General features: G+C 36.9%; 1 protein-coding gene across 3 annotated transcripts; it reads right to left on the minus strand.

Annotated features, from left to right (window-relative positions):
- Nucleotides 1-362: 362 nt before the first annotated feature.
- Nucleotides 363-23,618, minus strand: LOC145487308 (serine/threonine-protein kinase N2-like). 3 transcript variants are annotated; one of them, XM_081466082.1, is made up of 23 exons: nt 23,310-23,618; nt 22,907-23,204; nt 19,750-20,225; nt 18,257-18,475; nt 17,281-17,449; nt 17,039-17,148; nt 16,469-16,612; nt 10,332-10,407; nt 9,117-9,255; nt 7,093-7,240; nt 6,720-6,823; nt 6,255-6,345; nt 5,716-5,807; nt 5,442-5,529; nt 5,259-5,347; nt 4,832-4,894; nt 4,479-4,617; nt 3,944-4,024; nt 3,416-3,523; nt 2,817-2,897; nt 2,428-2,487; nt 2,055-2,156; nt 363-1,359 (listed from the first exon to the last, which is right to left on the minus strand). In XM_081466082.1, exons 1-23 carry the CDS (start codon nt 23,331-23,333, stop codon nt 1,318-1,320), a joined length of 2,943 nt encoding a protein of 980 aa, XP_081322208.1. In that variant the 5' UTR covers nt 23,334-23,618; the 3' UTR covers nt 363-1,317. The 3 variants fall into 3 exon arrangements, with proteins under 3 accessions (XP_081322208.1, XP_081322200.1, XP_081322192.1); XM_081466074.1 differs by lacking the exons at nt 16,469-16,612; nt 17,039-17,148; nt 17,281-17,449; ... (2 more) ...; nt 22,907-23,204; nt 23,310-23,618 and adding an exon at nt 11,824-16,430 and having other exon boundaries at nt 7,093-7,237; XM_081466066.1 differs by lacking the exons at nt 16,469-16,612; nt 17,039-17,148; nt 17,281-17,449; ... (2 more) ...; nt 22,907-23,204; nt 23,310-23,618 and adding an exon at nt 11,824-16,430.
- Nucleotides 23,619-23,730: the final 112 nt, after the last annotated feature.

A 23,730-nucleotide genomic window follows, 5' to 3' on the forward strand; every position in this document is an offset into this window, starting at 1 on the left:
AAAAAAGCAAACAAGCAAACAAAAACAAAAATAACAATACAAAAAAAGAAAGAGAAAGAAAAGAAATAGTTTTTTGGAATATTCCCTGACCGTTTCTCTGGGTACGAGTAGCCTAATGTACGATCAGGCATTCTTATTTTTAATGGCGGTGGATAGCAGGTTGAGTACACAACTGCCTAAAGCCAAGGATCGAAGAAAAGGTGGATAAAAACAGTTTGTCATAGTTCAAGTACTTTATTGTATAAACGCTACATGACGAGTGCAGCGCCCTTCACGTCAATATAAAGTGCTTAAAGCCAAGCACAGCCAACGTCACGACCTTTCACAATAATAATAACAATATAAATCAAATATTCTGAGAATTAAACTCAAGTCCATCAAGTTTTAATTCCAAATTGATACTGTAAAATAAATGATATACAATCTTCAGATGGAGGTAGGGAATTTGTTTCATTATGTACAAGTTCAATTGCAAGATCATTTCTAATTTCACTTCGCTTTGCTGAAGGAAGGCAAAAACAGACAATCCGCCCTTCACAAAAACAACAAAGGTAGACGTGGTTTGCAGCCATTACCGAGAGCTTCAAATGACAGACCCTGACGCCATGTTGGATCATAAGAACAATAACGCTAACTAGAATTATTTTGTTAATGGTCATCCAACATGGCGGCGATGGAACGTCACTTGCAAACGAGCTATTGACGGGAAAAAAAGTTTCAATTTTGTTACTTTCATCTGAGGAGTGGACTGTCATGGCTTTTACCTTCCTTAAGTGTCTTTACCCCCAAAGAAAATAATACAAATATTTAAACAACTCCTTCTTTGCAAAAAAGTTTGAGTCGAAGGATGCTGGGTGGTAGTCACAACACATTTAAAGTTGCCAACACCCTTACAGATATAGTACAAAGATAAGTAACAAGACTTCTCGGTGATCGCGCGCCCTTATTCACCAGCGCAACTCACTGCAACATAATAACGCGACTTTACACTAAGGACAAATGTTTCATCAAAAATATTATAGACAAAACGGCCAGCCTTGCGCGCAAAGAGAGCGGAAAACGTATATTTTATATATTTACATCTCAAACTACACTTTACTCACGTTATCTGCTCTGCGAGTTGGAGATTGGGGAGAGGGGGGAGGGGGGGAGGGGGGGGGATTACAAGCCCGCTATGATAAAAATAAAATCACTGGATCTTTTTTCTTTCATAAAACTGCTTTACAACGGAGACGCCGCCTCCTGGGCATTGTAAAAATGAAAATCCGTATCTAGCTATACTACTGGTATAAAATAATTGCTTCCTCTTGAATTCTCTCAGCACCAGTCGGCCGTGTAGTTGAAATCAGCGAATAACGCCTGAAAAACAATTATAACAATAAAAAGAGGTTACAATAGAAGCAGACAAAATATACCTTACTCTCACCCCTCGGGGACCATTTTGAGCGGGGGCAAAATTTGGGGGATAATTTTTCGCGTGGAAACGCGCCCCAAACTCGAATATTATGTCAGCGAGAGAATAGCCAATGTTCGAAATAAGTAATATTCTAACATGGCTCTGCGGTTTTCTACCCAAAATTGTAAATTTTCTAAGCTTTCTTTGTCTGGTAATTCTCATAAGAGATCTGATACAAAAAACAAACAAACAAAACAAAACCAGATATAGAAGTTTGGCAGAAGGCCTTAAAGCCATGTTATTCGTTTGACATATAGAACGCGCGCTGTTGCCACAATTTCGCTTTTCGATTAGGAGAATCCATGAGCTTTACCTTTCGGACTCCGTAAAGAACAAGGAATTTCTACAAGTCAGTATCAAAACAACGAAGAACAAAGCGAACGTCGCGTAGTTGATACAATTCTTTCAACAGAACATGAGGAGAAAGAAAGTAAAGCTGAGTGTCACATTGTGCTCTTGAGGGGTTTGTTTACTGATTGATCGATTTAGTGACTTCAAGTTTGTTCCCACGTTTCTTTCACTTTTCTTCACGTCAAAGTTTGTGTGATAAACCATCATAAATACAAGGGCAAACTATCATCAAAGGTATTAAAATTACCTGTTCTTCGCGTGATAGCGGCCTACTCTCTTTCGGTGGTGTCAAGACTGGTTCTTCTGATGTAAATTCTTCATCGAAATTACTAACATCTTCTGCGTGTCGCTGTTGAAAAATAAAATCAATGTGAAATATATAAAGCCCTGAAATTTTGTGGCAGCTTTTTGATGACCAAATTAAGATGGTTTTCCAAACTCTTAGAAAAAAAAAAAAAAAAAAAAAAAAACAGCACGTGGACGTGAGCGTGAACAAGTGGTACGTGATCAGCACGTGTCACCTTCAAAGTTATTCGTGTTTAGTCGTGTTTCACTCAAAGCTCTTTGGAAACAATAGAGGAGAAGCTACGAGAATGAAGCTTTTCCGAGACTAAACTTACCACGCTTGGAACAAAAGGAGGCCGAACTTTTCGTGCGAGGAGATCATCCCAGTTCATGTCCTGACAAGAAACAAAACAATTAAGAAAAGAATCTCTTCAATGGAATATGGTTACCGTCTCAGCGCGGCTTGATAGTTCATTTAGTCAAGTACATGACACTATAAAGCCCCGTCCCTATCTTAAATGACCCTTTCCACTAAGCCCCTACACAACTGTACCCTTTCCAAAGACAGACAAGAGTTACAAAGCCTGTGTATTTACATGTAAAGTTACCGACTTTACATTGGAATGTTTCTTCATAGTTCAGGTGCTCAATTTAATTACATTATATCTGATTTAATTCGAAATGTATAAAGACGTGTCTGTAGACCAATGAAAAGTTTTCTCACCCTAAAGAAAGGCTGCTTCCTGACATCCTCAGCATCTTTTTCACTGGCTCCTAACCTTCTTTCTGGGTTTCGTCTTAGTAACTGGAATAATGTTAAAATACAAAATCAAAGTCAAACGAAAGAGATCTGTGGACGATAGAAACACTATAATGAGGCGGTAGTTTTGGCAAAAGGGGAAGGCTGACTCAAACCACGCTACCAAAGACTGTACACAGTCAATAACTCACGGCTCCTACATAAAACATTTTCAAGGGCAACTTGAGTGTTCTACTATTTCCAATAACCCTTTGAGAAGATTATTTTAAAAATAGTAGTTTCTGACGAATAATGTGCACCGTAACTTGCAGTTTTCAGTCAACATTAAAGAACACAACAACCAACCATAACCATTTTCCTCTTGTTCTGGAAAAAATTCTTAACCTTTTGTTATCAAGAGTGATTAAAGCTTAACTTCCCCTAACAATGCCAACACGCTGACAAGTTTATGAGAATATAGAAATTCAAAAGCTAGGAGATAGTGTATTGATGAACAAATTCTCACTGCTAACATCAAAGATATGAATAGAACTTGGTATTGAGAATTAACAAGTCAAGCGTACCCTTCTCATGATAGCGATAGCTTCTGTTGAAAGAAACCTTGGATAACGAACTTCATCATTTACAATGGAGTCAAAAACCTCCTCTTCATCATCTCCAGGAAACGGAGACTAAAATCAAGAAAAAAGATAAAATTAGATTACATGGCAACAAAGCCAGCACTTTTTACTTACTATAATATGCAAAATTCAAGATTTTCCCTTGTTTTTTTAAACCCTTTTTTCAGAAATAATGAGTTAAATCATACCTACCAGCAGAGAAACTTTGTGCTGCTGACACAGCTTAACTAAAACACCTATAAGACCTTGTTGCACCTTGTAAACTTTTTCACACCCTTTTGAGTTTTTCAAACAATTTGCTGGCAAACTGTCCAAATTAGCCTCTTCTACCCCCTGATAACTCAAACACAACCAGTAAAATAGGTTCTATCCAAATCAGTAAAATAGAGAATGTAGATCTAAACGGGGCAGATATGAAGATTACTATTTCGTCAGTGTAACAATCCATTGAAAAATCAATCATTCACTCACCTCTCCTACTAACATCTCAAATATAAGAACACCAAGCCCCCACCAGTCCACAGCTCTTGTGTACGACGTCTCTGTGAGAACCTACACATAAAAACATACAAAGTACTCATCAGAACAAACACAGTTCCTTAAATATAAGAACGAATTATCAAAGCCTGGACAAAGTGGTCCAGGTTGAAATCCTAATCGAGGTCTTAGGCGAGACACTTAACTCTCACAGTGCGTCTCTCCACACAGGTGTACAAATGGGTACTGGAAAAGTTAATGCTGGAGGGGGGGGGTAACCCTGTAATGGATTAGTCTAGCATCCCCCCCCCCCCCAGGGGGAGTAGAAATATCCCTAGCCGCTTAATGCCACTAACACTGAGAAATTCCAGAGGAGATAATAATTTTTGGGCCAGGTACTCCCAGCGAAAATAAGTTAGTTAATAACTAGCAGGCTCACAGGATAATTTACTTATTTCCAAGATCTGAAAATCAGGTCACTTTTATTCTTTAGCGATGTTATAAACACACGTACAAATAACATCATTACCTCAGGAGCTAAAAACTCAGGTGTACCACAGAATGTGCCTGTTCTTGCCCCAAAACCCATTCCTTCTTTACACAAACCAAAGTCAGCGATCTTCACATAACCTTCAGAATCTAGCAGTAAATTGTCGAGCTTCAAATCCCTGGAATGAAAAATACAAATCATAAGGAAGTTGCAAACGCAGTTTACCTTTCATAGCTGTCTTGCTATACCACCAAATTCTAAAAGTAATATTAACATAAAATGGAAGGTAAAAAGCGGAGGGAGTTAGTACTGAGCAAAAGATTAGGGCTTTAAAAAAACTCTGAGTGCAAGAGGAATGATAACATAACTTGAATGAATATCAAGGTACTTGCCTATAAACTATTTCATGTTCATGCAGATATTGGAGTCCTAACACAACACATGACGTGTAGAACCTAGGAAAAAAATGTTCAAAGCCACAGTTAGAATATTCAGTGTCCTGGACACAGTTGAATGCACTCACAATGTTAACCCTCCTGAAGGGTGTACTCTGCACCCCCCCCCCCCCTGCCCCACCATCAAAAATTCAGCTGTTTTTCACTTGCTTATGAGTAAAAGTCATGTCATAGAATTCGAAAATCTCTTGGGAAGATAAGGCATTAACTAATGCCACTGATCTCTTTTCAAATAAATCACCAGTCTAAAACTTCATATTTGCACCAAAGTTGAGTGGATTTTGCCGACAGAGTCTGATGAAAATGAGAGTATTCTTCATAGAAGAGAATTACCAATTAAGATTTCAATCATGGTGAAACTTACACTGTCCTAGGTTCTGAAAAAACATCAGCATGAATGTGCATCATAAGGTCACCTCCAGGGGCATACTCCATAACAAAACAAACATGTTCCTACACAAATAAACAAAATAATACTTAGTAAGAGATCCACCTCAGGAGGCAACAACAGAAAACAAGGATTAATCAACAATTCATTCAAACTTACATGAGTCTGAAAGCATGCGAATAAGTTAACTAGGAATGGATGCCTCATCTTGTTCGCTGTCAAGAATATTCTTTTCTCCGACAAAAGACTGAAAAATAAAACATCAGATTCACAGGTTTAAAATCAACTCCTCCTCTGTACCACATGGTAATCTCAAACTAGTCCGCTCAGTCATTGCAGGCAAAGTAAATTAGAGTCGTTTTAAAGATAGTGCCTGTTTTAAAACAGTGTCTCTGTATTTTAATTTTTTATATTAGGTAATTGCTATGGCTACCTTTCAACTTCTTCTCGGGAAATGATATCGCCTTTTTTCAGTGCTTTGATTGCAAACAGTTCATTCGTGTTTCTGTATTCTGCTAAAATAACCTGCAAAGAGAAAGAAGCTCTTGAGCGATAATTTACAACAATAACTTTATCCGTTCCATACCAAGCAAATCATCTGCAATCTCAGACAAGAGTTGACAACAAAAGAAAGGCATAGACCGTCATGATGTACTGGTAATGCAAAATTCTTAGAACTTACATAACGGCAGATACTGGTTATCAGTAAACAAAATTAATATTTTCAGCTTTGAACTGGAAGTATGATAACAATTTCAACCTCAAAATACATTAACTCTCACAAGCAGTTTCTTTGAAACACATTTTACGATACAAACTAGCAATAAAAAATGAAGGACAAAAACATCGTTTTTAGCGCTAGTTTTTATCCTAAAATACATTAACACCTCATTTTGCTTGGGGCATTACAGGTTTTACGGAATATTCCACAGATACAAGAGAGTTTCTACAGCTTCATTTTCTCAAACTCACTTTTCCAAAATGGCCTCTGCCCAGCACACTGATGCACCGAAAACTGTCAATGTTCATATGACTCGTTGAGCTAGTGGGTGGCGATGGAGGTCTGAAAGAAAATGAAGTACACAGCTAAGTTGCCAAGAGGTAGGAAAATAACACAGTCATTCAATTTAACCAATTAATCAGAAAAAGAACTAAGACTTAAAAGAATATGACTAAAGACTTGATCAAAATGAATTTTCTTACTCACAAACTTTTAACTGGGGGGAAAGGAGGGGGCAGTTTACAGGATGACATTTAGTTGTACCCTTTCTAGCCCCGAGGGTGTCACTATAAAAGTGTAGTAAATTAGATTTCTACAAGAGGTGAAGATCAAATGATTAACTACAGCACCCTGCATTTCTATGAAAAAAAGCTGCATACATGTATATTATAGTAAACATTTTTTTTCTTATAATGATGAAGTGTATTACAGCTTACTTTCTTCTAACAGGAGGGCTTGGTTTATTGGGTGATTGTTGGATGGTCGGTCTTGTTGGTGGACTTTGCGGGCTGTCTAGGAATCCAAACGCTGAGAGAGCGTCCTGCAATGACAAATAACATTGGATGTGAATGCTTGGTGAGTAGATTAGGAAAAACCTAGCATATAATTTTGTTTAATGCACTAATCAAGCTTGATGGCCGTAGAAATTACATTTGTGGAAAATAATTTCCTTGGAATGTCAAGATACACTGTAACTTCCACAATGATCCGTAAAAGCTAATGGAAATTTCTTTTAAGCTTGACCTTATTCATATGATGTTCTGGTCCTGGAAAGATGAATCTTCCAGTCACTGAAGCAATTATATTTACCTGGACTTCATTTTCATTAACTGATCTCTTTCGAGTGGAGCCTGCCAGTTGTTCACTGCTGTTTGCTGATTTCTGGCCCTTGCCAGACGTGGTGCTGTCAAACTCAGGTTGTCTGGGAGGTGTCTGTGTTTGAGATCTTTGTTGACTACTAAAAAAGGAAATATTTCAATTAATTCAAGGAGTAGTCTGGACATAAATTGTACTAATATGCTGATATGTGGAGAAATACTAAAATAATAATTATTTATTTCGTGATGAAACCTGATGAAAAACTATTTTTCATCAGGTTCTCACTGTTGTATTTTGCAATTTTTGAACTTTAAAATTGTGTCATGAAGACTCCGAAACGTTGTTGACTTTTATCATTAATTTTTACTTGCTTGTACAATGCAAAACCTTTGTTTATTAGGATTATCACATCAGGAACCAATTTATTTTACTTTATTTAGTAATAAAGATGAACTAACTAGTCAGAGGAAAATGTCTGACTTAATTGACTTTGATAATTGAAGAGGTAGAATAACAAGCAGTCAGCTATCTGAGATCAGTAACAACTTGCATAAATGGCCAATCCACAAAGGGTCTTTTCAGTAGGAAATACAGAAATACTTTTGCAACAGTGTTTCAGCCAGAAAATTTTACTTGAGGGTCAAAGTTGCCCCTGAAGATCTTTTTTAGGGGCCAATTTTTTAGGAAAGGGGCCAATAAACTGAAAGCTACAGAAGGAAAAAATGCATCAGGGAACCACGGAAAATAAAGCAGTTTATTAGGATCTATGATAAAATTTAATAGTACGTACTTTTTGAAGGGTTTCTACTCAATGAAGTTTCTTTTGAATCAGATACTAGTATGAAGGATCTGTGCATTACAAGAGAAGAATCCTTAGGCCTACATGACGTAGTCAATGATCAAGGGTCTGCAATGCATTATAGGGCAATTTCAAACTCGGTCAGCCATTTGGAAGTTTTCCGATATGAGAGAATCAATACAGCAAAGCAAAAGGACAGACTGACTTCTTTTCTGATGTTGAATGTTTCAGAAACAAAGATCTTTCAATATGATTTTCTACATGGACATGTGTGACAAAATAACCGTTATTGATCATCAACACAGAGAAATGTAGTCGCCATTATGCCGTACTATGGCAACTAAACCAGAATGTTTGGTCGCCAAGGATGAAATGCTTGTTGCATTGGCAACCATATTGATCACAATTTCCAGCACTGGGATGGCTTTTAAATTATTATGCCTGTGTTAAGCCTGCAGTCTTGTAAAAGGAAAGGGCCAAATTGGCCCTTTTTTCGTTTTTCTGGGGGCCATCTCTAATTGTAACACGAGATTCCCGCAATGGTGCGCTCTGGCGGAAACACTGTGCAAATAAATGAAACTTGGTTGTAAAATTAATCCTAACTGGCAGGAGGTACACTAGTTGGTCCTTATACAAGTGTGGTAGAAGAATTGAACTGAAGACTATCAAGAACAGCCCAACTATATTGTACAATAGGGCCATTTATACAAGGAAAATAAGCTATGGATTGTAGAAGACGAGGGTTTTGAGCTTGGCTTAAATAAGCCACAAATTTATTTGAGACACGAAACCACTCGTATAAATGGTATCGTGGCTTGTTTGCGGCTTACATAAGACGTGAACTCACACTGCGCAAGCGCAATTTTTCCCACACTTGTGTGACAGCTCATGCAATTCCACAATTGCTGTGACAACCAACACAAAAGTGAGGCATTGGTCACGAATAAACCATGAACCATTTATACGAGCACTTTGGTCCAGTTTGCGTCTTATGTAAGCCATGGCTTGTGTAAGCTGAGGCCTATTTTTCTTGTATAAATGGCCCTATTGTAGTGGCCGTCAAAGTCAAGAGCTTAAACTAGTTCTGTACCACCAGATTTCAGGTCAAGTGGTCTGACCACAGTGTCTCCACATCGTATGTACATTGATTAGCTGTTCCTTGAGCTCAGTTTACTGCCCAAGCTGGCCATGCACAAATGATACAGTAGGTACTTGCCTTGGATACTGAGGTGATGCAGAATTCGGACTCAGCGTGGAGTTGTTTGTTGTACAATTTGGTGGAGCTGCTCGCTTGAGTAATCTTGCCCATGTCGCAACATTTGTGTTCATTTGACCTGCACGGAGGAAATTCTTGCCTAAAATGAAAGGAAACACAACATTAATTATGGTGGCATTATTCTGCAGCTGTACGAGTGTTGTAATAAAAGCAATTAAAAGAAATCACCCTGGCCAATCGCAAATTTCAAAGATAATCCAAGGAATCAATCAAAACTTGAAGCAAATTATACACTTGGCATACACAAAGCATGGGAAAACATGTGCAAGTACTAAATCATGACTGTTTTTTGGCTTTATTTCTGATTAAATGAGAAAGAGGAACATGTTTTTTATAAGTCAATTGCTTAATGTGATAGTGTTAAAACCAAGCAAATGCCCAAAGATTACTTTCAATAATCAAATGAAAAAAGCCCTATTTGCTGCAAAACCAATATTATTAGTCACATTAGTGCAGTACAGCCCTGCAGCATTGAACTCATGTTAGGGGAAAAACAATTCAGATGAGATTGAGGTAGCTGGAGTTTAAAATTGTCAATGATCAAGCTGCACTTTCACAGGTATGTAAACAATACTTAATAAACTGGCTAAGAGCAAGTTACACATTGCCTTACAAATGATAAAACAACAAATTATTTAGATGTTCAAGTGGAAACATTGACTCATATAGTGTCAATATAACATAACTACATTATAAGGGAATTTGGCCTTGTGATTGAGATTAGCAAAATAGTTCACAATCAGGAATCTGTAACACCACTAATGTTTCAAAACTATTTCACTGTTACATGAATTTTACTGTGCTTTAGAAAATAATTATTTTCTCAACATTTCACTGAATAGAACTGTCAGCAAAAGGTATAGAGATCACAATCTTATGGTTTGAATGCAACACGGCTGTATCTAATCCACATGTTTCAACAACATGTTAGAGTTCACAGTGTATTTATAATGTCAGAGTGGATAAATTAAAATCCAAGTTTTACTTGGAATTCACTCAACACAGAATGTACAAATCTGTGTGGAACAACAATTTTTTTTAATTAACACATTATGACACTCCCAGCTAAATTAAATCTGCTGTAAGGTCTATAAAAAGGCAGACTACCAGCACTAGCACCAGAGAATTATCTTCAATATAATCACAAACTCTCACCTTTTTGAATGTGAAATAGCTTCTTCTGCCGCTGTAGTCTCGGCTTTTTCGTCACCATGGGGTTGAGGAATGTTACCTGATTAACACATTTGAAAGGAAACACAAACATAGTACAGTTTAGAATCATTCTTGAGAAAAACGTAGGCTGTAGGTTAGCTCCATACAACTAGCCTTTGGTTTTTCCTTTGACAGATGAAATATTAATGCCTCTGAAACAACAGGTGGGAGAAGAACTGAAAACATTCTAGGTTTTCAATTACGCAAACAAAGCAACTTGTAGGGTGAAATAACAGAATATTCAACACCTCCAAGGGCTTCAAGTTTACTTGATATAATAGCTAATCAAAGATAACAGAGATTTCTCTGATTGAAAAGACTGTCTGAAATAACTTAATAACCTGCTTCACTTGACAAAGTACCAGTTAAAATAAATCAATTCACTGCTGAGGATGAATGTAACAAGAAATAAAATTATATTTTTAAATAGAAGCAGAAACAATCTTGCTTTAATTTTGCTAGCCTGATCTGTTGTGAACATTTGAAAAAAACAACAGACCAGCTCCCATCGCTTTAATTAACCAGAATTGAAAAACACCTGATATGACATTTGTTTTGGGAAGCAAAGCTTATTAACTGAAAGACATTGGTTATCCAGAATGGCATCATATACAAATCAAATGAAGAGAAAACTTGAAAAATATCAGGAAAAAAGTACACTTGTGCAGTGAAATGTTGTACTTTAATGTTCAGTATGTGGAGACATCCTGAAGATTTAAGAGCTTCATGCCAGCATTGTAATTTTCAACTGAAAGGAAAAGAACTTTATGTACAATTATGAACTGAGGGCTAAAAAAAACAATCAGATAAATTAGAGAGCGACTACATTTCACTTGAAGAAAAACCCAATACTGTAACAGGAAAAAGGACTTATAATTAATAAGAACTATTGAGGGAGAGGACTCTCTTCTACACTGTCAGCACACGAATGCACAACATAACACAGACTGATTAAAATTTCTCAAGCATGTGTTCCTGTTTGCATGGTTAGTGATTAATAACATTCAAATACAATGCTGTTTCTTTGTTGTGGTTTTAGAATTTGTGATCAAATTGAGCATGACTTGGTTTGAGAAGAATTATGTCAGGTGCTATTGATCAATCTAAGTCCTCTTGCTGAGACATGGTGAATCTTCAATGGGTAATTTAAGAATCAATGGTGGAGACTGAAACCATGCTATGACAGACAAAACGAAAAAAAAAACTTAACGCAGCAGAAACAGACTAAGAAGAAAGCAAGAACCTTACAATAATAATTTAATATCAAATGAAATATTTGCAAATGCTCCAGTGGTGAAATATGCTGCTCAAAACCCATTTGATAGGCAATCATTAAAAAATCAGATTTAGCCAAACCTTGCTCAACATTATTTCTGAATAAATTAAATCTACTGCAAGCAACAGACCAAGATGTAAAATAGTAAACAATTAGCACCTTTTCATAAAGAAGGTAAGAAATTCTCTTTATCTTCCACACCATCACACGGTATCTCTTGATTGTAGGGATGCCAAATTGACCATTCCCTCTTTTAGTTCGCATGCAAAACTTGTCCGTAAATAAAGAAAACACAAATGTCCTTTGGGAAGCAGATGGTTTTTCAGGAATACAGCCATCAACTGTTTCTGGTGACAATTTTTCCTGTTTTGATGCTCGAGCAGATTTCTTTCGACTAGAGCCTTGTTTCCGTTCCACAGGCTTGTAGTTTCTGTTTTTTCTAGGCTTCACATAAGCTGCATTTCTGTGTAATACGCGCCTTGGCTTCCTAGGTTTAACCGCATTGTAAGTTCTCTCACTACAGCTGCTGGTGATCGAAGTGGTCGTCTTTGAACGCTGGTGTCCCCTCTCTGAAGAATCTGAACCTTTCCTCAAATATCTGTTAGATTCTCGACTCGGTGACCTATCCAGTACCACTAGGTTCTTGCCTAAAGATGCTTGGCCTTTTGTATTTGTCACAATCTTCATTGGCAGCCGATTAGAAAGAGGGTTCTCCATAGCAGCACTTCGTGGTCTGTTTTGAGTTCTCGTTGCTGGCTTACTTTTTTCAGCAGACCCTACATCAATATCTCGTACAATTGCTTTAAAACGATGAGTGCTGTTTTCCAATATTGAACTTTTGGGGCGCTGAGCAGTTTTCACAGAAAGCATATTTTCACTTCTGGTCCTTGCTCTTGAATTAACATAATTTTCCATAGCAGAACTACGAGGGCGAGATTTAATATTTTTGCCCACTATTTCTGCACTCTGGCTAATTTGGCTCCTTGATCTAAGCTTTGCCTGACTGTCACTTCCCGAGGTATGGCTGATTTGTTCGAGTGATGAAGTTTTACCTCCCTCGTTTGAAGGGGATTTTGTTCGAGTTCTATTTCTTGGTGAACCTGGTGATTTTCTTCCACTAGAAAAATATCCATCACATTTGCTCATAATTCTGTCACAAGATGCCCTTCTTGACCTATGTGTTGGGGAACCTTGTGAGGGAGATGTGCCTTGTGTTGATAATTTTTCTGGGCTTTTCACATAGATAGTATTGTCGTTTGGTGTGTACTTTCCTGTTCTAAATGGAGGTGGTGAACCAGACACAACTTTGTCTGAGCCTTCCTTAGATTTTGAAGACAGAGCAACTGGCCGATCATTCTGTACAAACACACCACAGGAATACACATCATCTTTAGGGATATACTTTCCAGTGCGGAAAGGAGGCAATTTTTTGTCTTCAACAGAATATTTACCTGAGAATCCACCAGGTCTAAATGTTTTTTTGCTCATAATTTCTTGCTCATTACTATTCACACAGATGTTTTCTTTCCTTGAGGATTTCCATTCTGATTTAACCAAGAATTTTTCATCCTTCCTTGATTTCACACCTCCATAATCATGTTTGGCTAATTCCTTGCTCCACTGCTCGTAGATCTTTTCAATCTTGCGGCTTGTGATTCCAAGCCTGGTTTGATAATGGAAGCCATTTTGCTCTTTCCCCACGATATCTTGGCCATCTCGTCTGTAATTCATTGTTGAGCTAATCTGAATTTCAATCAGCCTTAATTATTTTCCCCATACATGGCTTTCGGTTGGGTCTCTCATTCTCACCTTTCAAATTATTACTAAATAATGCATTTTAAGTGAAATAGTACATTTGCTCACAAAGAGAACAAACAGGAAGCTTCTCAAATCCACCTTTCACTTCATGTGCCCGAGGCAAAATACAGTGGGATGAAAAACTTATCTGTTTTTGAGCTCTTGACAATCGCCAATGGCAGCCAAATCCCTGTTAATTTCACCTGCATAACCTAGGTGATCAAAAATCAGAATTCTTGACAAGTCCCAACACAATAACAAAACTCTTCAGCCTTCTGTTGTAAAGCCGTAAATGCCAAAAACCTCATGAATAAACATCATAAAGAAGATCACAGCAGCTTTGGAGACAGGGGAGGCATTTTGAATAATCTTCCTCCCTTTGATAAACCAATCAAGCCAGAAGACTTCACAGAGTATTCAGTTGGTTGCTTCTTAATTGCTTAGAAGTTTTTCATCGTGTAACCAGCCAATAACATCTTTTCACCTGCCGGAACCTGTCCTAGAATAAGGTTTCATTGGTTCCAATCAGGCAGAAAGAAAATAAACATTGAAACTAGAAAATCTGGCACCTGTCAAGTCTGAGAAGTATGTAAATTTAATTTTGGTTCCCCTTACAGATTACTAAAAGTGTTTACAATAGGCACCTTGTCAAAGGAGTGTTTTAGCACTGAGGGGCTATATATCTGAAGCAAAAACACAGAAAATGTGTGTGCCAAAACCAAACAGAAAAAATGTAAATTTGATTTTCTTTAAAACAAAAATAATTTCCATGTGTGTGGTATTTAAAACCAGCAGCTAAGGATTAGGTCTAGAGCTTGATATTAATCAACCTCTTTTAAAGAGATTACTTCTTTTTTTTACAACAGAAATATATTATTTCATAACACCTTGAACAAGGGGTCATGAAATTTATGCAAATCTGCATAGAAAAGACTTTGAATACAAACAGAAGTGTCAAAATGTTGAATTATAATGAGAGTGGAAAATAAAATGGCTGGAGTACTTCAGCACAGCATAATTACATATCAAGGAATTACAAGGAACTTGTAAAGCAAAGATATCCATGGTGAATTTATTGCTACCAATTACACACCTTGTAGATCACATCACTTGTGAAGATAAAACAACAAATACTGTCAACAAAATTCATACAGCGAACAAAAGCTGGTTTGAACAAAGGAAACCACTGGAGCATTGCAATTAAAAACTGTCCGCTGTATTGAACCAAAACATCCACGTGCAGGCTGAAGAGAAATTGAATCAGCTTTTTCTGAAATCCCAAACATAAGACCAGGACTGAATTAAAACTACCCTTAATATTTGTTGAAACTTGCTTTATAAGAAAGAAAAATACAGAGAAGTTTTGCAATGACTCAAAGCTGAAGGAAATTAATTATTGAGAAAAGTAATAGAAAATATGTAAATTATGCTGCAAGAGGCAAAGTGTGAATGTTGAATGATATACGTATATGATATAAATGAACTCCCGGCAAAGAAAGCTTAAACATCAAATAATTTAGGAACCATTTACTGGGAAGGAAATTGAATTTGATATAAAACTGAAAATTTGATCACATAAACTCTTGACACAAGTACAGAAACAAAACCTAAATATTAAACAACTGCGAATTGGAAGCACACATCTGCCAACAACATCAACTGTCAAGACTTCAATTAAGACATCTGCATAACTTCAACTACTTTTAGTCTGAGAAATGATTTGAAATTATAGTACTTCTCAATCAATTATTTTTGTTTAATCCAACTTTTCAAAAAACCTTCAAGGCTTAATTTTTTAAATTTAAATATAGATCTATCATGTCTAAAATTATAAATCAAAAAATTAATTATTCAAAAGACCACAAAAGTGTATGTTATAAGGCCTTTAAAATAGCAGACATGTAATGTAAGAATTGGCAAAAAAGACTTCCAAAAGAAAAGAGAAAATGAACCTTATCTTTCAATTTACTTCAGAATAAAAGTTAGGAAAGGCGATAAATTATGGTATACACTGTAACTGGAAAGACCAGTCCAAAGAATATTGTGAACCATCAACACCTGTCTAGCACAGAGCTTATTTAAATATTATCGCATAAAAAGTTGCTACAAATATGACAAAACTAATACTGATTCAGTTGAACTCCTGAACATGGGAACCATGCAAGATAACACAAAATCAAAAAGACTCCTTCCCTTAAAATCAGCAGATAGCAAAGACATCATGTATTATTGAGATGCTTAGAGTCAAGCTTTTTCATCAAAAAACAAAATCTTGCCTACTAATAATTAGGTAAAACTACTGTGGTGAGAGAACATGTCTTAAATATATATTGAAGCACTACTTAATTTATATATCTGAAAAGGGCAGTACTACTGAAAGAATAGATTATTTTAGAACATTTGATTAACCACATTTTTTTTTTTTTTTTACTTAAACACTCTTTGAAAAGTTGCTAGGTCATAGGGTTTGACAATAATTTTGTTATTGCTGTGGTGGTGGTGTCATGCCATTTAATGACAAGAGCAAAGTACACGAATTTCAATTCCTGTTCCCTGGGTAAACTGACAACAAAAGTCACTTGTAATCTGGGGTTTCAAGTGATTACATGCCAAACAATTTTTCTAGTGAAAAAACAGTCAATGGCCAAAACTTTGCTGCACCTTTCTACTTGGACAGTAGTTCATGAGACCTTTGATTCACCAAAATGTTTATTTGCATAAGATGCTCCCTTTGAAACGTAACTTAAGGTATTAGGGTTTAACAAATTAAAAAACTTTTGCTGTTGTTGTTGTGGTGGTGGTGGTGGTGTCACGTTATTCAATGTGAGGAGCAACATTTCAAATGTCACTTTATGGTACCAATCTCAATATCAGTGTCAAGAGCAGCATTTCATTTCAAATTCAGAAAAAACAAATATCAATGCGAAGTATAAAAATCATGCAAAATAAATGGCAAGGGGAAAAAACAAATTTAAAAAAAAGAAAAAAAAAAAACAGTGAGACTAACCTCAGCAAACAGGCAGCCCTGAGGTTCAAGAGGAACTTGAATTTGATGCCGCTGATTATCGAGAAACTCTTCTAGTCTGAGGAATGCTACTCCACAGAGGGAGCGGTGATCCCGCCAGTACACACCAACTTCAAGCTCTCTTGACTATAACATACAAAGACAAGCAATTGTTATAAGACTGAAAATGCACGTAGTATTTACTGTAGTGTTACAGTTAAAACCCGCTATTTAACTCTTGAGGGAACCAAAAAATAGTTTGAAATGGAGTGGGTTAAAGAAATCCAGTAAATATTGTACAAGGTTCCAACAGAGTCAGGTGGCCTATTTTTGCATTCCACAGCCTCTCCAGAATTTCCATTGACCTTCCTTGGGAGGGGGAGGAGGACAGATATTTCCTGAAACTTGGAACACATTAAGTCAAAGTGCACAAGAGTCTCAAGAGAAGCCAAGAGCACAAGAGAATTTCATATCAAGTAAAAACAAGGATTTCATTTCTAGTATAGTCTTGTTTTAGGTTTCACCAGGCTTTAATTCACTTTGTTTCTATTAGAATCATTGAAAGCGTTTTACCTTGTCAAGGTCAATATGAAACTGCTGACTCCAACAGTCTTTTCCTAAAGCCTTCCATGAACTTTGTCCCACATAGCAGTTATCCAGTTTAAGGACAGCGCAGACTTCAACTAAAATCACAGAAAACAAAGCAAAATATATGATGACTGCAGGAAGCAATTACAAAGTTATGCACTTGCACTTTGTAATGCAAAGGAGGTGTCCACGGTAAGTAAAGGTTTATCTATATTTTCTACATTTACCTGATAAACTTTCATCCACGTTCCATTTATTGTAACCACTCTTCCTTTTGCTGGATCCAGACCGATCTCCTAGCTTGCCATCAGGGCTTACCATTGCTAAACTGACAGTTTTCCTAGGATCTCTATTAGGAACCACTGCTAAGAGTCTATCAGCACCAACTATGTGGACCTGCAAAAAACACAAGCAGGATTCAGTCTAAATGTTTAAAGACTTACATCTCAAAGTTTTACTCTAAAACCAGAAAATTCTACAGCAACTGGAATGTGCACAATAATAAAATTATGGCGCTCTGCTAATAGTGGTGGATCTCCCCCAGCCACTGTACCCAAGAAGATCACAACTGGTGAGTTTACCATTAATTTGTAACCCCTCCCCCCACTTCCCCCTTAGAAAAAAAAAATTATAATAATAAAAATAACTCACAAAAACATACACTGTACAGAAAAGATATTAAAACTTTAAGCCTTGCATACTCAATGTTGTTCATACAGGGACAGATTTTGCCCTTTCCAACCCCTGCAAAAAGGGGTTTTATCAACAGGTTTCCAAGATATCGTGGTAGAATGTACAGCGACCATCTTTTTGTGTGTAGTGCATTAAGCTGCGTAATGCTGCAACACAATACTGTACATGTACACTGTAGTTAACCAAAATCAACATCTCGTAAAATGTTACATTTGTATCTGGACTATTACTGTCTTTTAGCAGCAAAAGCTATCCCACTAAGATAAGCAGTGTTTTTTGGCAAAACATTCATACTCTTAAAGATTTGACATTATGAACAAATGTAATTAGTAGCTTTAAGACAAAAAGGGAGGGCTCCCTTTGGTCTTGGAGACTAGATTATGCTGCCTCTTAGTTCTTTCTCACTTCGTTTTAATGGCAAATGACAGATATTTAGCAGTTATTATAATTACATTTAAGACTAAACTCTACTCCAGTACTCCAGTAATAAATGCCTTTTGCATTACTTACGTACAACTCTCCAGTGAGTGCTGCTGGTTTAGTGATAGCTGTATATTGCTGTTTTCCTAATCCCACAGCCTTACGATCAGCATAAGATGGCGGTGTTGTTATATAGTCTTTGTAAATACCTACAGCAGCTTGTTCAGGAGATAGCTCTCCCATAAGTCTCGTAAGTGAACACTGAAGTAAATCTAGTTTTTGACTTGATTCATGAAATCTTCTCTCAGCCTGAAAAATCATAAAGTTTTTAGTACATACATGTAGTCATGTAAGTTAACATAGCAGAGGTGTTAGCTGTAATTTCTCCCTCTATATACTGTTCAGGCATTTAGCCAGATAGGTGTCCAGGCGACCTGTGGATGGCCACTTTTTAACAAAACTGTTTTATTATTCATATGTTGTCTTATAAATTGTTTGTTTGAGCAGACCCTATAGCACAATTTGGACACCCACTTTTCAAATCCTGGCTAAAAGCCTGGTACTTTACCTGCATGATTCAAACTGTGCCTAGCTCCTTCATCCTAAATTTCAACATGAGTAGGAAGATAATGTAAAACCTAACAGACTGGGCTACTTTCTCTGTAGCCTAATGTTTCTGTTACATGATCAATTTGGAAAATTTAGCTACCCACTCTCCTCTAAAATCTAACCAAACTGAATTACAATTTTCATTGCACAGTCTGACTTCTGATTAATAAGGGAGTGGCAAGATTCTTAGTTAAACCTGTGATTTGACACCTCTGAGGGGTAGTACATTTGTGAGTGCTGGTTAAGTGTTATGGTTAGTGCTGTACACTATGTGTGTACCACAAAGTAGGTGAGGCCTGCTGACAGTATTATGGCTGCACACTGAAGTGTGAGGGTTGATAAAAAAACTTTCCAGAATCCTGAGATTACTACTGACATTTTTGGCACTGAAGAAAGTAAAAGAACACCAAGTTCTGTTCTATCACTGACTGAGATACAATAATGTCATTATTAAAAGCGCCTCCTCAGCTCTTCAATAAGCATACATAATTATCACCATCCACCCTTGAGGCTTTTTACGATAACACTCTGTCCCTAACAATGTCCTATCACTACATCCTCTCCTGGGTCTCAAAGTTAACCCAGTGCCCTAGGCTGGGTTGTTTGAAACACAACACCTCACCGAGAAGTTACCAAACTGAAATCAAAATTCTCGTTAATCCTGGGTTAGCTTAATCAGGCTTTGAACAACCCAGCCCTGGTCTCCTGTGGTCCAAAGAGTCCTGGACATTTAAGAGAAGTTCAGAAAGACCCTGCATATAAAGCTAGAGTTGCTTTCATCTACACTTTGACTATGTTATCTGTAACCAATTTCCCAAATAACTATGTACATTCCACAAATTCACATTCGACTCACTACATCTGTTATTGTATACATTATGGCAAGAAATTAACAAGCTGTCTATGTGACATTTTATAATATGGTTGAAGGCAGCTTGTCAATTTCTTGCACCTAAGGAATGTTAAACACTTACCTCTACTAAGCCTTTCTTATCATGACCAGATTTTTGCAAAAACTTGATCATGTTTTTTGCACCCTGAATTACTCTAGATTCGATTTCAATGTGATGCCGTACATCTTCTATTCTAAGTTCTAAAGGTGAAAGTCCTAATCCTGGTGCAGCGTTCTCTTTACCACTAGCACTACCAGATAACACACCATCTTCCCTTCCTGACGACACACCCTGCTGCTGTTCTCGCAGCAGTGCCATTCGTATAATTTCAATCTTTGTTTTAGAGTCCTCCAGCATTTGCTGAGCTTCCGCAATGAGTTTACTGTCTTTTTTCTTTGATCCAGCAGCATTGTACATTGCTAACATGTTTTCTGCCCCTTGTTTGACTTTCATTTCCACAGCAATTTGTTTCTTCAAGGACTCAATTTTACTGCTCCCATCTGGTTCATTTTGCTGGCCATCTGTCTTGTCTGGTGACAAGGCATTATCATATTCAGCTGTAAGACAAAAGACAAAGTATAAAAATTTGTGCTCTATGGATGCCCCCCACTTACATGAATTGTGCTATAAGCCTGCGATTACTTCATTTACATACAGATGCTTCTGTGCAATAGTTTTCAACACAGAGCTTTACACAGTTGGATGATTTTTTTCTTAGATTGTTTTTTTCAAAACAGGTTTTCTTTTATTAATAAAAGGAAAACAAATATCTTAAATATACAGTTCATTTTTTTACTTTTTGAAAGTAGGAAGTTACTTTTATAAATTAATAACCAGAATGATATAATTTAGTATATAAAGATAAACTGAAGTGAGAGTCAAATATGAGCATTAGCAAAACTGAAACTGGGGAGATCCATCCAAGCCTTGAGGAGTTACCAATATTAATGCCCATCCACAAACAAGTGATTGATTATTACTGTTAGACTAATACTCTTGACAAATAATTATTAGCTGAGACTACAGGTGCAATAGCCGGATTTTTCTGTGAGCAAGTAGTATAGAAGGCACAGTCAGTTGACTAGTACTTACAGAAAAAAGGTTAGAGTAACTAGTTTAATTATTTTAAATAGACATGTAAATGATTGGAGTTCCAATCCACATATTGTACTCATTTTGAAGCCAAGAGTTGAAATTAATTTTTCCTTAACAGTAATGTTACATTCCTAGCCTGCAATCATATTCTTATGGCAAATAGACAACAACACAAGAAACAATCACACTCACATAATTCCAACATAAAATTGTCAGTATCTATGCGAGTAACTGTTCCTACCATGTACAATGTAAATTAGCCAGAGTGTAAAAACTTGAAAATGTCATTTCTCGTGACTCTTTCCTATACCTTTTGGTGATATATGAAAATAACATTTTTAAAATAACTGGTAATACTACTGTTCATGTAATTGCATAACAATGTACAAGCACTAATATATGTAGTGTAAGAAGATTTTAGGTCAATTTTAAAACTGACGTTCAGATCAAGATGATGGGATACACTTAAATAAAAGTTGAATAGGCATCCCAAATCTGAGCATGCTGGAAAGGCCATGTCAGTGACAGAGTCTCCTCTTGGATTGACAGGCCTTAGTAAGTATGAAATAGCCAAGAAAAGTTAGCCATTTACAACACAATAAATCTTTGTTTGTTTTGTAAATCCTGTATAATCCACCTTGATCACCTAGAACATAGTGTGCACTAGCACTTTTTAAAGTTTTAAACCCTAGTTAGTGTCTCAGGACTTATTAGATGAGACTCGACTCTGATTCTAATTTTCTGGTAACCCTAGCATGAGGAAATCAAGTTGTGTCACAATTACAAATTCCAGAAACTAAGACAAGAAACATATCAAGGAAAACTCCATGCTTCATAAATTTATTGTAACTAACCCCAGCATATAATTTTATACAGTACATGCATTATTTGGAAGGAAATAAAAACTAACACACTCTCAGTCAGCTTAATATAAATAATTAAGGAAAACAATATAAACCCCTTGATCTATCAAATCCAAATTTGGTAGACTTTCTGTCAACTCGTATTAGCGAGTGGCTAGTTAGCTGGTAATAAACTTGGCGGAAACTAATATATCTTCCAAGTAATCTAACAAAGATGTCGCATAGTTTCTAGAATTTATTAAATACAACTTCAGGCATCATAAATATTAGCCTGCGAGTGTGCCTAGATTGCACAGTGGGACGAAACGAACGAAGAGAAAAGCTCAAAACAAGAGGCAAAATGCAAACAAAGGCTCTTCCTTCGATCAAATGTAAACAATCCATGGTTGTTGTCACAAACACAGGCGAGAAGGCTTCAAATATTTAAAACTACTTGACAGTGGCGAAACTAACAACGTAATTGCCCGAAAATCTCTCAGCCATCACAAGGAAACGATTTAAACAATGCCCTAACTTTTACGAATGGTTAACGGCGACAAGTAAATGAAAAATTAAGTCCCAAAGGGTGACGATTAAATACTTAAACAATGTTCAAGTGTGTTGCGATACGCACCAAGTAGCATATTCGCGACTGAAAAATATCCCGAGTATGATAGCTAAAGGTTATTGTAAACTTTGAACTCTAAAGTAATGAATTTTTGCTTCTTTGTTACTTAAGAAAGTCGTGATTTGTTTCCGAAACGCAGACGAGAATTTTTCAATTCCTTCAAAAATGACAGCCATTCCACAACACGGAATATCAAGCTGAACTTATCAAAAATATAGCGTGGTTTAGAGTTGTCAATTGGTAATAGTAGATCGACCGGATTGCGCTGTGTTGTGTGTACTATTCCGTACAAATACAAAGCTGTCCAAAAGAAATACGTCAGTATAATAACAACACGATGAGCTCAGAGCTTATTTTTCACAGGTAGTGTACTGTTTAGTCAGGGTTTATCTCGCCGCAAATTTACCGACTATTAGAGGAAATGACCAAACATTTTAATCCAAATCAACGACTTCATCTTAACTGCTTGCCTCTAAACCACAGAAAAAGTGGTACTCCAAAATAACATGACAAGTTCTCATGAACAGAGGAGGAAACTTTGCCCTGTCAAGAGAAATGAACAAGTGTCATTTCTCGAAGCAACGAAATGCTTGTTGGCTGGTGAACAAGTTGTCAAGGAATGCCATTTAGGATTATTGTATCTGCCATCTAAAAGAACAATTTATATACTTACAGGGCGTATCTTCCGATACCCTAGCATTGAGGTCTTGCAAATCATCGTGCAAATCTTGAAGTTTAGCAGTAGCCTCTTTCAAAATTGAGTTGCACTGCGCGATAGTCTTCTTGTCAGTGGCTACTTTCTTCAAGTTTTCTGCTCCTTCTTTTAACTTAAGCTGCTTGCGAATTTCGCTTTTTATTGCCTCCTTGGATTGTTCAAGATCTGTCTTCAAAAGCGTTTCCGAGCCAGCTCTCTGCATTTTGGCGTGATAGTCGTCTGATCTGCTAGTTCGTCTGTTTCGACCTCCATCATACTGCAAGATATGAAGATAGTTGTAAACCCAAGGTTTGGCATCAAAAATCAACGCAAAAACACGCCAAATACATAAAATTTTCGACCACTGTTACGATCGTCTCACCATTATGACTCCTCCCTGACTCATTCTACTCTGATGGAGTCGAAGAAACGCCGGCAATTCTGCAACAGTCTTGAGTCGAGTTGTTGAACTCAACCATGACCGGCCATAGCTTGTCGGCAAAGCCAAAGTAAACAACGATACAACCACTTGGAGACCGAGCAACGGCCAAGAATAAAGAACTAGGGCAAGGTATAGACTCTAATCTTTGTTATGGAGGATCTACAATGACTCAAGGAGCTACGGGGAACAAAAAATTGACTAAAAATAGAAAAGAATCGTTGAAAAATTTCGGATACCAGAGTCAGGTAACAACCGAAGAAGCTTGTTCGCAGCGCGAAATGTTTGTTGGGACGGCCTCCAAACTCACACGTGACTTGACAGCATTACTGAAATACTCTGCAAATTTCGCGGTATTTCTAAA

Source organism: Orbicella franksi, chromosome 1 (genome assembly GCF_964199315.1).
Source record: "Orbicella franksi chromosome 1, jaOrbFran1.1, whole genome shotgun sequence".
NCBI classification, from domain to species: Eukaryota; Metazoa; Cnidaria; class Anthozoa; order Scleractinia; family Merulinidae; genus Orbicella; species Orbicella franksi.